Raw genomic sequence first — 12,745 nt, forward strand, 5'->3', positions numbered from 1 at the left:
CTATTTTCCCATTGAAAGATTACTCCCTGGCTGCTATTTGCCCTGCAAATGTAAGTTGGTCTGTCTGTAAACTTCTTTGAAATTACAGTAAGTTTCTTTTAGATTGTGAGCCCTTTTGGGACAGGGATCCATTTTAAAATATGTTTTGCTATGCAAACTATTTCAAGAACATTCTTGTTGAAAAGTGTTATATATATATTTTAGTAACAATGATGCTGAAATCTTAGGGTCATGCAGGGGTGTAGCTATAATTGAGCAAATGGGTTCAAAGAACCCGCCCCCCCCCGAGCTCCAAGGAGGCCCCCAGCTCGACCCCAATTTTTTTCATTATCTCTCTCACTCTAAGGGGCCACCGGAGAGAGGGGCAAACACGGGTCTCTTCTCTCCTAGCTATGCCCTTGGGCATGATTCTGTCTTTTAGAGTTTTAACAAGATTTGATTCCAGTTTGAATCTTTAAGTACTTCTAGTGCAGATGCTTAATGACTCTTAAGCAAGATTTTTCTTCTGTTTTTCAGCCCCTGTCATCTCATATGTACAACTATTATATCATACAGCTGTCTTTTTACTGGTCTCTTGTGTTCTCACAGTTTACAGATGTTAGGCGAAAGGTAAGAACTAAACCAGTTTCCAGAAGCTTTGTGAATCACAACCTTCCTTAGTGAGCAAAAGAATCAATTAGTACCTAACAATAGCGTGACTGATTTGTATCTTGGAGTAAAACCTACTTTAATCAGAAGGCTTGCATCAGAATCCAAACATGCTATGTAAAGTATATGTATTAAGACGAATCTTATAAGGTTGGATCAGCACTAGCATTTGCTAATAGCAAGGAAACAAAAATGTATCTGCATAGTAACTTCCCACGTGATTTGGCACTATGGAGCTAAACTGGAGTTGCAGAAAGTGATATTTATTATTTATCTATCATATTTATAGACCACCTGATATGTATGTCTTTAGACAGTGTACATGGTTTAAAAAAATACAACAATCATAAAAACAGAATAAAAACAGTTAAAACAGTTTAAGAATATTTTTAACTCAATGCATGAGAAAACAGGTGTGTTCTGAGCCTCTTTTTAAAGGCAGCCAAAGGTGAAGCTCTTATTTTGACAGGGAGCACATTCAGAAGGCCTGGGGCAGCCATAGAGAAGGTCCTGAGTTGCCACCAAATGAGCCAGTGGCCACTGTAACCAGATCTCTCTGAATTACCTTAATAGTCAACAGGCTTCATGACAAAGGAGGCGCCCTCCCAAATACCCTGGACCCATGGCGTTAAGGGCTTTATTGGTAATAACCAGCACTTTGTATTTTGCTCAGAAATCTATCAGCAGCCATTAAAAACTCATTCTATTCATGGAATGAATAGAAAACAACATGCCAGCCACTCCACTGAAGGTCTGGATATCACCCACTATATAGAGAGTCAAAAACATTCCTCCAAAAGGAATTACCAATCGCTAGGTAAAAAAAGGGAAGCATTGTTCCTTTTGGGTAAGGTTCTGTTTAATACAGTAAATAGCTTGTAATCTAAGAAGAGGTAAATTTGAAAAGTGGGAATAGGTCCAAAGCCCCAGAAATTATTTCCTGCTTCATCAAGAAACCCCATACAATACCTTTGACGTTCAAGTCAATATTGATATAGGTAAGGATACAGAATTGGATTAAAAATGAGTCTCATCAAGAGCGTTGAGTTGCTGGATATGTAAAATTTAGAACAGCATGCAGAACAAACAGGAACTCGGGCGTAATAGTAGCTATAAGGAGAGGCATATCTGACTTGATTTAATGTATGAGGTCTAGATAGAGTTATGTGGTGGTGTTGGTTTTTTCATTTTTATCATAATCTAAAGCAGCAGATAACAGCTTTCCCTAGCAGCTCAAGCAGCAATAAGTTGCCTAAGAAAAGAGGTGCCACCTAGCATGGAGGTTTCCACTATAATTATGTACTTGGGCTGTTCCGTCACACTGAAACCTGTTTGGTCTAGAAACAAATCAGCACAGGCATTAGCAGAGTCTGAATGTGTATGTTTTATGTTGATTCATTGCTTCTGATACTTAAAAATTAGTGTGTGGCCTTCCTTCTCCTGGTTGCACGATAATTTCCACCTTTGGGCACTAATTACATCAGCCCCGTCTTGTAGCTTCTTGTGAGAGGAGAGAGACTGAGTTTCTGGGTGCTTATAAGGATGGAGGGAGCGGCCGGCCTTTTGTGTCCGATCTTTGGTGTGGGACTGAGGGCTCGGGCAGAGTATGCTATTGTATGATTGTACAAGAAGCTGAACTTGCTGTTGAGAGAGCTTCTAATGTGCAGTCTTGGGTGAAATCAATCTACTATGTGTCTAGGTTTGTCTGGAGATGGGGAGACAGGGGGAGTGTCCATTGACTCTGGGGCGACTATTCCAGTGGTGGTAGGCAATAGAAGAAGTAATGTTGGCAGATCAGCAGGCCATTACAGGATAAAGGAAATCAGAAATTAATAGCTTCACCTTGCTCCTTTGTAATGCTGGGTCAGTCCAGAATAAATAAGAAATCACCCATGATCTGATTATGGATGAAAGGGCTGACCTGGTATGTATTACAGAGAATTGATTGTGAGAGGCTGGTGGCCCAGTCTGGTCCCAGCTTCTTTTTCCAGGGTACTCTGTTGAGGAGCAGATGTGGGGATGTGAGTGGGGAGGCAGAGTGGCTGTATTCTATAAGAATGACATCTCCCTTACCAGGATCCCTGTCAAAGTATCTGGTCATATTGAGTGTGTGTACTTAAGTCTGGGGACCAGGGATAAACTGGGCTTCTATTGGTGTACTGATCACCCCACTGCCCAACAGAGTTCCTAACTGAGCTCACAGACTTGGTTGCCAAGTGGGTGTTGGAATCCCCCAGACTGCTGCTGGTGTTGGTGGTGACTTAAGTGTTCACTTTGGGATAGATTTGTCCACGGCAGCTCAGGAGTTCATAGTGGCCATGACAACTATGGGCCTATCCCAGGCAGTCTTGGCACCGATGCATATTTCTCAATCTGGTCTTTTACTCTGATTAGGGTGGTGTTTGCCGGTTGGGGACTCATGTGATTTCCCTGTTGTCATAGATGGACCACCATCTGGTTACGTTGGACCTAGACTCACACCCCACCTGTGCAGGGGTGAGGGGCCTATTAGGATGGTCTGCCCGAGAAGGCTATTGGATCCAATAGGATTCCAAGAAGCCTTGGAAGGATTACCTGTTGGCTCTGCCAGAGATCCAATTCTCCACCAGGGCATTAACAGGAACAGTCTGCTCACAAGGGCAGTAGACATGATTGCTCTTAGCGCCCTCTCCGACCCATTTCAAAACAGACTTCTTGGTATACGGAAGATCAATGGGAGCAGAAGCTGCAAGGTAGATGACTGGAGCGCAAGCTGAGAAAGACTAGACTCAAATCTGACAGGTCAAATCAGAGAGCACATTTGAAGACCTATGCTCTAGCAACATGTACAGCAAAGAAGTGATTCTTTTCTGCCCATATTGCATCCACAAGCTCACATCCGGAGTTGTTCAGGGTTGTGAGGAGGTAGCACATGCCCCTCTTTACCTGAAGCAGAATTTGGAACCATCAGTTATCTGCTGTGATATTTTTAATGAGTTTTTTGTGGACAAAATCTCTTGTATTCGGGCTGACTTAGACTCGTATTCCACAATTACTGCAGTGTCTGCTGTGGAGGTGTCCAAAAATTCATCTTATGTGGTTAGGCTGGATCAGTTGCAGTGTGTGACTCCTGACTTCCAAGCTGCTTGGAAGTGGTATGGCCTACCACCTGTTCTCTTGACCCTTGTCCAATATGGCTTATATTATCTGGCAGGGAGGCTGTTGTAGAAGGCCTGGTAGAGATTATAAATGCTCCTTTGAGGGATGGCTGGATGCCTCCTTGTCTCAAGGAGGCAATCATTCGATCTCTTCTGAAGAAGCCTGCATTGGATCCCCCAGAGTTAAGCAATTGTAGGCCTGTCTCCAACCTTCCATAGCTGGGCAAGGTAATTGAGAAAGTGATGGCCTCCCAGCCTGAGGCAGTTTTGGAGGAAACTGATTATCTAGACCAATTTCAAACTGACTTTCGGGCACGCTAAGGGATGAAGACTACTTTGGTCGACCTGATGGAGGCTCTTCTACTGGGAATTGACAGAGGGAGCGTGACTGTGGTCCTTTTGTATCTCTCAGCAGCTTTCAGTACTATCGACCATAATATACTTCTGGAGTGTCTGAGAGGGTTGGGGGTAGGAGGCACTGCTTTACAGTGGTTCCACTCCAACCTCTCGGGCAGATACAATATGGTGTCACTTGGAGACTGTCACTCTTCTAAATGTGTTTTGTATGGCGTCCCCCAGGGCTCCATACTATCTCCAGTGCTTTTTAACCTCTACATGAAACAGCTGGGAGAGACCATCAGGAGATCCAGTGCAGATTCTCTGCAGGTAACCCCTGCTAACTGAGCAAAGAGGCGTCTTTTTAAAGTGATGATTCTCTTTATTTAGCTGGGGGAGAGCAACTGGCCCTATCCAGCCCCAGCACAGCATCCCTCCAGTGGCTGTTGCTGGGGTCAATCTTATGTTTCATTTTAGATTGTGAGCCCTTTGGGGACAGGAGACCATCTTATTTACGTGTTGTTTATTTTTCTATGTAAACCGCTTTGAGAACTTTGGTTGAGGAGCCGTATATAAATATCCATAGTAGTAGTAGTAGTAGTAGTAGGTTGTTATCAGTATGCCGATGACACCCAAAAAGATTTATTCATGTCAGCATCATCAGGAGAAGGTATAACCTCCCTAAATGCCCACCTTGAGGTGATAATGAGCTGGATGAGGGATAATAAACAAACTGAATCCATCCAGATAAGACTGTGGTACTTATTGTGCAGGATCAGAACTTGGGAGACGATTTTGATCTGCCCGTTCTGGATCGGGTCACACTTTCCCAGAAGGAATAAGTGTGTAGTCTGGGAGTGCTTCTGGATCCACATCTCTCACTGGTATCCCTGATTGAGACAGTGGCCATAGATGCTTTCTATCAGCATTGGCTTGGTACGCCAGCTGCTTCTGTTTCTTGAGATGAACAACCTCAGAACGGTGGTACATATGCTGGTAATCTCCAGACTAGACTACTGCAATGTGCTCTGTGTGGGGGCTGCCTTTGTACATAGTCCAGAAACTGCTATTGCTACAGAATGCGTCAGTCAGGTTGGTCTCTAGGTCATCTCGAAGAGATCATATTACTCCTATATTAAAAGAGCTACACAGGCTACCGATAAGTTTCCGGGCAAAATACAAGGTGCTGGTTATAACCTATAAAAGCCTAAACAGCTTAGGCCCTGAGAATTTAAGCAAACTTCTTCTGTATGAGCCCCACCGCCCAATGAGATAATCCATAGAGGTTTGTCTGTGTGCACAGGTGACTTCCGGTCATATCCAGAAGACAAGGGCAACGGGGCAGCAGGGAGGTACATTGCCGCCCCGATGGGCTTTTAAAAACAACAACACTGATGCCGGGGCGGGGGGGAGGTGGCGGGAGAGGTAAGTGCACCCTCCCCCTGCTCTTAAAGGGAGACCCCTGCCACCTTCAAACGGGTGGAACAGCCAATTCTTTGAACTGGTTTGGAGGCCCATAAAGGACCTCCCAACTGGTTCCATGCACATCCTTAGTCTGCAGCTGCCACCATCCCATCTGGTGGCTACGCAGGGATGGACCTTCTCTTTTGCTGCCCTGAGACTCTGGAATGCACTCCCTGTCAAGATGAGAGCCTCCTCATTCCTGACAACTTTTAAAAAGTACTTAAGGACTTAACTTTTCACCCAGCTTTTTAACTCGACTGTGGTTTTAAATTGCTTTAAGGTTTTTACTTTGTGTGTTAACTTGTTTTATGTTGTTGTAAGCTGCCCAGGGACGAAAGTTTGGGGCGGCCTACAAATCCTATATCATAAAAGGCTAAGTGTGCAGCCATGCTGCCCATGTCTTTTTGGGCCGTTCTGGGCATGCGCGGAGTGCATGCCCAGATCGGCCCAAAAAGATACGGCCGCCCAGACACGGGAGGCCATGTTAGCCCGAACGGCCCATGCAAGTGCTGCTGCGGCCACCCGATTCCTCCTTCCCCGCTCCCCCCCCACATGATTAAGGGCCTAAATGGCCCATGAAATTACCGCCACGGACGCCGCCGCCGACCATCCTCCCACCCTCCCAGCTGCCCGATTCCTCCAATCCCGCTCCCCCGCCACATTATTAAGGGCCAAATTGGCCCATGAATTTGCCGCCGCAGCTGCCGCCGCCACCAACCACCTGCCCCCCCTCCAAGATGCCCGAGTCCTTCTTACCTGGGAAAAAGCATAATCAGAGCAGGAGAGAGGAGCTCACTAGCAGAGCTCCTCTCTCTGCAAAGCCTCTTCCCAAACTGGTGCTTTGGCCGCAAAGGACGCCTATTGCGTCCTTTGCGTTCATAGTGGCAGTATGGGAAGAGGCTTTGCATAGAGAGAAGCTCTGCTAGCGAGCTCCTCTCTCCTGCTCTGATTATGTTTACAGATCACCCCGGCCAGAGCAGGAATGGAAGAAAAGACACAGGGACGAAGGAGAGGAGAGAGAACAAAAAAAAGGGAGGAGGAAAACAACGACAAAGATAAAGAGAGAAAGAGACAAAGAGAGAGAGACAGACTGTCAGGTAAAAATAATTTTAAAAAAACAAAAAAAAACCCACAAACAGAAAACCAGGGGAAAAGAGATGAAGAATGCTTAAAGGGGGGCGGGGAGGGTGGAGAAAAACAAAGACATAGAGAAAGAGAGAAAAAGACAAAGAAAGAGAGACAGACAGTCAGGTGACAAAAAAAACCAACAACCAGGGACACACACAAACACAAAAACAGAGAAAAAAAGAGATGAAGAACACTTAAAAGGGGGAACAAAAGGCTAGCGCCCGTTATTATAACAGGCTTAAAAATACTAGTTTGATAAATAAATTAATAATCGCATTGGTCAACAGGAGTGTGTTTTCAGTCTCTTTCCAGGATTGTAGTTTTCAGCTAACTTTGAAGTACTTTTAAAGGAAAACTATTATTTTTAGTGCACTGCTCTTCACCCCACTGGTATTGTATGAGTAACAGTTGACAACACAAAACATTCTGAAATTTAGGAAAATACTGCAGATCACTTTTGCAGGCATATATTTCGTTCAGATCCTGGTCCAGATAGTGCTGTGCCATATTAGGTTCTCCCAGAGGACCAAACAAACAGACTTGGAGACAAAGGCTTATCAAAATAAAGAAACAAAGTTTATTTTTAACGAGCAGAGGTACAGTATGAAAACATGGTTTTTGAGAACTTTGGTGATAACGGGAGCTGCTCATCATCTTGTGGTTTACTTATTTAGAAATCCTCATTATCACCAAAGTTATCAAACACCATGTTTTCACATCTACCTCTGGTCTGTAAAAATAATCCTCTGGGGTAACCTGATGTGGCACAGCACTATCTGGACTGGGATCTGTATGATATTTGTGCCCATCCTTGACAACTTCAACTCATCATCTTGTTGATTACCAAGAATACTATGAGAAATGTCACCACTATTGGAAATGTCGCCATTATGACCTGAGCCATTTTTGGAAGGGTGATATATAAATCAAATGAATAACTAAATAATAAATAAAGGTCACCACAATGCCCCAGGACACTTATGTTAGCATATGTTTCACCAAATGACCTGGAAAAAGATTACTACTCTCACCTGTCAGCTAAGAGAATGTTACTCTAGTTGGCTAAGAGATGAGGCAGAGTGAAGCAGATGTTGAAATCTTTGACATCTGGGCAAAGCCAGACTGAGCTTCCCTCTTCCACTAGCTACTGGCCTGATAAAGAAGTATGATGATTAATAACAAGCCTAATCCCACTCTCCTGGTTTGGTTTATCATTTAATTGTGAGAAACTGTTTAGAGCAGAGGAAGTCAGGGAGTCTAGTTGTTTGTATGAGCTATGAAGTCACTGCTAGCAAGTCTAGAACTTTCAGAGTTTTGTGATTAGAACAAAGCAAAAGTTTATGGGTGAAAATATAGCTTTTCTGTGCATTTTTTGGGGGGAGAATTAAATAGTAAAGGAAAAGGAGAATGACAATAATCCATGGTGTTAAGGCTTTCTTGGTTGCTTGAAGGCAGGGACATCTCCATGGGTTATCCTCCTCCAGGTGCTCCAAGGCAGGACAGATTTGATTGGATAAGAAAGAAAAGACACGCCTGCCTGAGCCCGAGGGGGATAACCCCGCCCCAGTTCTTTCTGTCCTTCAGCAGCTCCAGGCAGTTTCCTTTTAACTCTTCAGCATTTTTTCTCTTTATTCTTTATCTGTTTAGCTTCCTCATCTGTTTTTTCCATTTTGTGACCTTTCCTCTACCTTCCTTACCTCTAAAGTGTGTGTGTGTGTGTGTATACACACACACACACACACACACACACACACACACACACACCTCTTCTCCCCCCCCTCCCCTTCCCTCCTCCGTTGCATGGAGCAGGCTTCGAAGGGCAGGATAATTATTTTAGTCCCAAGGAGACCGAACCAGAAAGCTTTTGGCCCGGGCGTTCACGGCCCTTCTGAGGAGCCGCCCATTTGCCCTCCAGCTGCGCAGCCATCAGCCCCTTCAGCTGCTCCTCAGCCACCTGATTGCGCTGTTCCTGCTCTCCCGGCAGCATCTCCGGCCACTGCTCAGCCACCCAAAGAGCCTGCCTCAGTGGCAGCGCTGGCCACTTCTCAGCCTCCCGCGCCGCACGCTAGCAGAGCCACTGCTCGTCTCCCACCCTTGGGCCGAGAGATGAGATCCACTGCGGCCCGCAAGAAGGCTGAATTTCAGGCAGCAGTGGAGGAGCTCCGTTTTCGCCGGTGGCCTCTGGCGAATCCTCCCCCGACCTCAGAGGAAATCCGGGCCATCGGCATTCAAGCCCAACTCAAACAACTACTAAAAATGGTGGCCTCCTCTCCACCTCCAACCGCAAGTACTTCCCATGTGGGACCTGGGGATAAGGGTCAGCGCCCTTCGGCCTTCCAGGGACAGGGGGGGATTGGGGCCAAAACATCGTTTTCTTCCTCAGCTGGGCCTAGTTCTGTAGCTACTGCCAACCAGAGCCCAGCCTTTTCTCTCCCCAAAGTGATTCCACCTGAGTGGCAGGCCTGGTTTAAAAATGCGATTGTGGACACCGTTTTACAAGTCAGGCCACCAAAAAAGCCTAAAGCGAAAAAGGCAAAGAGAAAATCCAGACGGAGGTCTCCTAGCCCTGATTCTTCCTCTAGCGCGTCTGTTATTCTTACCCCCCCAAAAGCTACAGCTAAGCATAAACATACTGAGCCAACTCCCACTATTGTCATTGATCAGGATCACTCATCTGAGCAATCTGACCATGATTGAGACCTCCCAATGGTGCTCCTACCTGATCCTGACTCAGATACAGCCCCAACTAAGGATGAGGGTGATTGGTCAGATGGGGAGGAAGGGGACCTCACACCAGTGTCACAGCGTCTATTTGTGGTGGAGGACTATCCCGCACTCATGAACAAGATTATAAAAACAATTGGTCTGTCAACTAAATCCAGCCAGGAACCCGATCCCGCTGCAAAAGGGGAGTTGATGTTCCCTAGGGCAAAAGCAAAAAATAGGTTATTACCAATTCCTGATTTATTTTCAGATGTGGTAAAGGAAGAACAGCTCCTTCGAGCCTCAAATCGCAGACCAGTGGCGATAGCAAATAAGTTTTATTCCTTCCAACAGAAGCCATCAGACATGCTAAGAACACCTAATACCGATGCCCCAATAGCTCAATTGGTATCTGGCTCCTTGGTCCCTAAGGACAGCGAAGCCTCTCTCAAGGACCTCAGGGATAGGAAGGCAGAATTATCCTTCAAGCGTGTTCACAATTCAGCTCTGGTCACTTTGGCCACCTCGGCAGCATCTATGGCAGCCAGGGCATCTCTACTTTGGGTGGATGACTTCATTAACGACCCACCGTCTGATCCAGTGAAGATGCGCCAACAATTGCTGAAGATACAGAAGGCTCAGGCCTTTATAGCCTACGCTACCTTGGATGCAATTCGTTTTTCGGCCCAAGTGTCCGCCACCACAGTGGTGGGCAGGCACCACCTGTGGCTTAAAAATGGGCAAGTAGATGTCAACTCTAGAATCAACCTTTCTTCTGTTCCATATGATGCCTCGAAGCTCTTCGGGGACACGGCCTTGAAAGACGTCCTGATAGACTCTAGGGACAAGCGAAAGACGATGCCCTCTTCCACTGTTAAAAAACCTGAGAGCGCCTCTTTCTGGAAATCCCTGCAATACCAGCATTCCAATCAGCCCTTCCGGGGTTTTCGCCCTTTCCAAGGCACAGACTACAGAAGCCAGAGAGGCTACTGGAATAGACAACACCAGGCCTTCAGGGGCTCCGGCACCTTCAAACCCGCGCCACACTCCAAGCAAAAGCAGCAACAATGACGCGAGGCCCACCTGGCATGGCGGGCGTTTGTCACAGTTTCTCCATGCCTGGAAATCCCTCACACCTAGGTCTTAGAAGTTATCCACTCTCCTTCCTCCTACAAGTTCCTTCCAACTCCAAGGTCACGGCCCTTTGCGAAGCACTCTCAGATGCTACAAACGATCCAACACCTTCAGGACATCAAGGCAATCGAACCAGTGCCCACTTTGGAGGAGGGAAGAGGCGTTTATTATATTCTTTTCATGGTACCCAAAAAAGATGGCACCCAATGGGCCGTCCTGGACTTAAAACGTTTGAACAAATCAGTACGCCGGATTCACTTCTGCATGGAAACCCTAAGATCAACCTCAGAGGCCCTGCACCGGCACAACCTACTAGCTTCCATCGACTTAAAAGAGGCCTACCTGCATGTGCCAATTCACCCAGACAGCAGGAAATACCTTCAGTTCAAATACGCAGGCTGGCATTTCCAATACGCGGCCCTGCCCTTCAGACTCTCCTCTGCTCCTCGGGTTTTCACAAAGATCCTGGCACCCCTGGTGGCTCACTTCCGCCTCCAGGGGGTGCGGGTCTTTGTGTACCTAGACGACTTGCTTCTTCAGTCACGCTCACCTCAAGAGGCCAAAAGAGATCTCTAGTCCACTCTGTCAACGCTGGATCTTCATGGTTTCCTCGTAAACCACGAAAAGAGTCAGCTGACTCTGTCGCACAAATTATGTCACCTAGGAGTAATAACAGACAACAACAAATACGACCCTGTCTCTTCCCCCAGACCACTTGTCCACTCTTTAGTCGGAAGTTAAACTAGTACTATCGACTCCAACAGTTCCACTCAACACGCTGGCGTGGCGGCTGGGTCTGATGGTGGCGGCACTGGATTCCATGCCTTGGGCGCGTTTCCATCTACGTGCTCTGCAATGGTTCCTGCTCCCCTTCCAGAGGGAAATAGCCAGAAAGTCAAAGCTCAAAGTGAATCTCCCAGGCTCAACCCAGATGTCTCTCCACTGGTGGTTGAACTCCAACAACCTTCTGCGAGGCAAACCCTTCCTGGATCCCACCAGGACCGTTCTATATATCGACACAAGGGACAGAGGCTGGGGGGCCCATTGCTCAAATCTGTCGAGACAGGGACTCTGGTCACGACAAGAACAAGAGCACAGCATAAACTGGAGAGAACTTCGAGCTATCTGGTTAGCTCTCCTAGCCTTCCCGTCCTCTCTCCACGCTACTCATGTGTTAGTCAAGACAGACAACACAACGGCCAAAGCATACATCAACCGGGAGGGAGGAACTCGTGCTCTTTGCATCAGGAAGCGACGCTTCTACTGGCCTGGGTGGAGAAACATCTAGAATCTATAATAGCCCATCACGTCAAGGGAGAACGGAATATAGTGGTGGACTGGCTCAGTCGCACGGATGTCTCCCCGGCGGAGTGGAGTCTGCATCCCAGGATCTTCCATCAGATCACAGGTCGCATGGGAGTCCCGGTGCTGGACTTGTTTGCAACCCCGTCCAACATGAAGCTTCCCAGGTTCATGTCAAGATTCCCTTCCACAGGCGCAACAGCAGTAGACGCCATGTCAGCCCAGTGGCCGTAGGGGCTCCTCTATGCCTTTCCCCCGACTCCACTGCTAGCAAGAGTCCTTCTCAGGATCCGTCTTCTTCGAGCTGAGGTAATCCTCATAGCTCTTTTCTGGCCCCGGCATCTCTGGTTCCCGGAGTTGCTTCACATGTCAGCCACCCCCAACCCCATGGGAGTTACCACCAACACACGATCTTCTCTCGCAAGGCCTGCTCCACCATCCCAACCGCACTTGGTTGCGTCTTGCCGCCTGGAGACTGAGTGGCGGATCCTCAGCCGGCAAGGTTTCAATGGAGGAGTACTAGACACCATGTTGGCATCGTGACGAGCATCAACAGAAAGAGTATTCCAGTACACCTGGAGGAGGTTTCTACGTTGGATGGCGCGTCATTCCATTCCAAGGAGTTCCCATTCTCTTCAGCACCTTCTTCGTTTCCTTCAGGAGGGACTGGAGAAGGAACTCGGACCAAGTACCTTGAAAAGACAGGCTGCGTCACTACTTCCATTGCTTTCCAATGGTACTTCCCAGTCCTCTCAAGCACATTCTCATCTCTGCCGCTTCCTGAAGGGTGCATCTCTACTATCACTGCCAACAGTCCACCGATTTCCCACCTGGGACCTGCACATTGTCCTTCACGCCCTGCAATCACAACCCTTCAAACCTATACAATCCAT

At 47.1% G+C, this 12,745-nt stretch overlaps 1 protein-coding gene across 5 annotated transcripts in view; it reads left to right on the top strand.

Annotated features, from left to right (window-relative positions):
* CERS5 (ceramide synthase 5) overlaps window positions 1-12,745 on the top strand; it is an 89,205-nt gene that overhangs the window by 55,699 nt on the left and 20,761 nt on the right. For 3 of the 5 annotated variants that reach the window (XR_008315737.1, XM_053293984.1, XM_053293986.1), the window contains one exon: window positions 517-609. Coding sequence is in view for 4 of the 5 variants with exons in the window: in XM_053293984.1 (XP_053149959.1) it covers window positions 517-609 (93 nt within the window). In the remaining variant the exon portion in view is untranslated. Of the gene's footprint in view, window positions 1-516; window positions 610-6,546; window positions 6,683-12,745 lie in introns of all 5 variants that reach the window. The other 2 variants (XM_053293987.1, XM_053293985.1) reach the window with 2 other exon arrangements.

Source organism: Hemicordylus capensis, chromosome 2 (assembly GCF_027244095.1).
Source record: "Hemicordylus capensis ecotype Gifberg chromosome 2, rHemCap1.1.pri, whole genome shotgun sequence".
NCBI lineage: Eukaryota > Metazoa > Chordata > Lepidosauria > Squamata > Cordylidae > Hemicordylus > Hemicordylus capensis.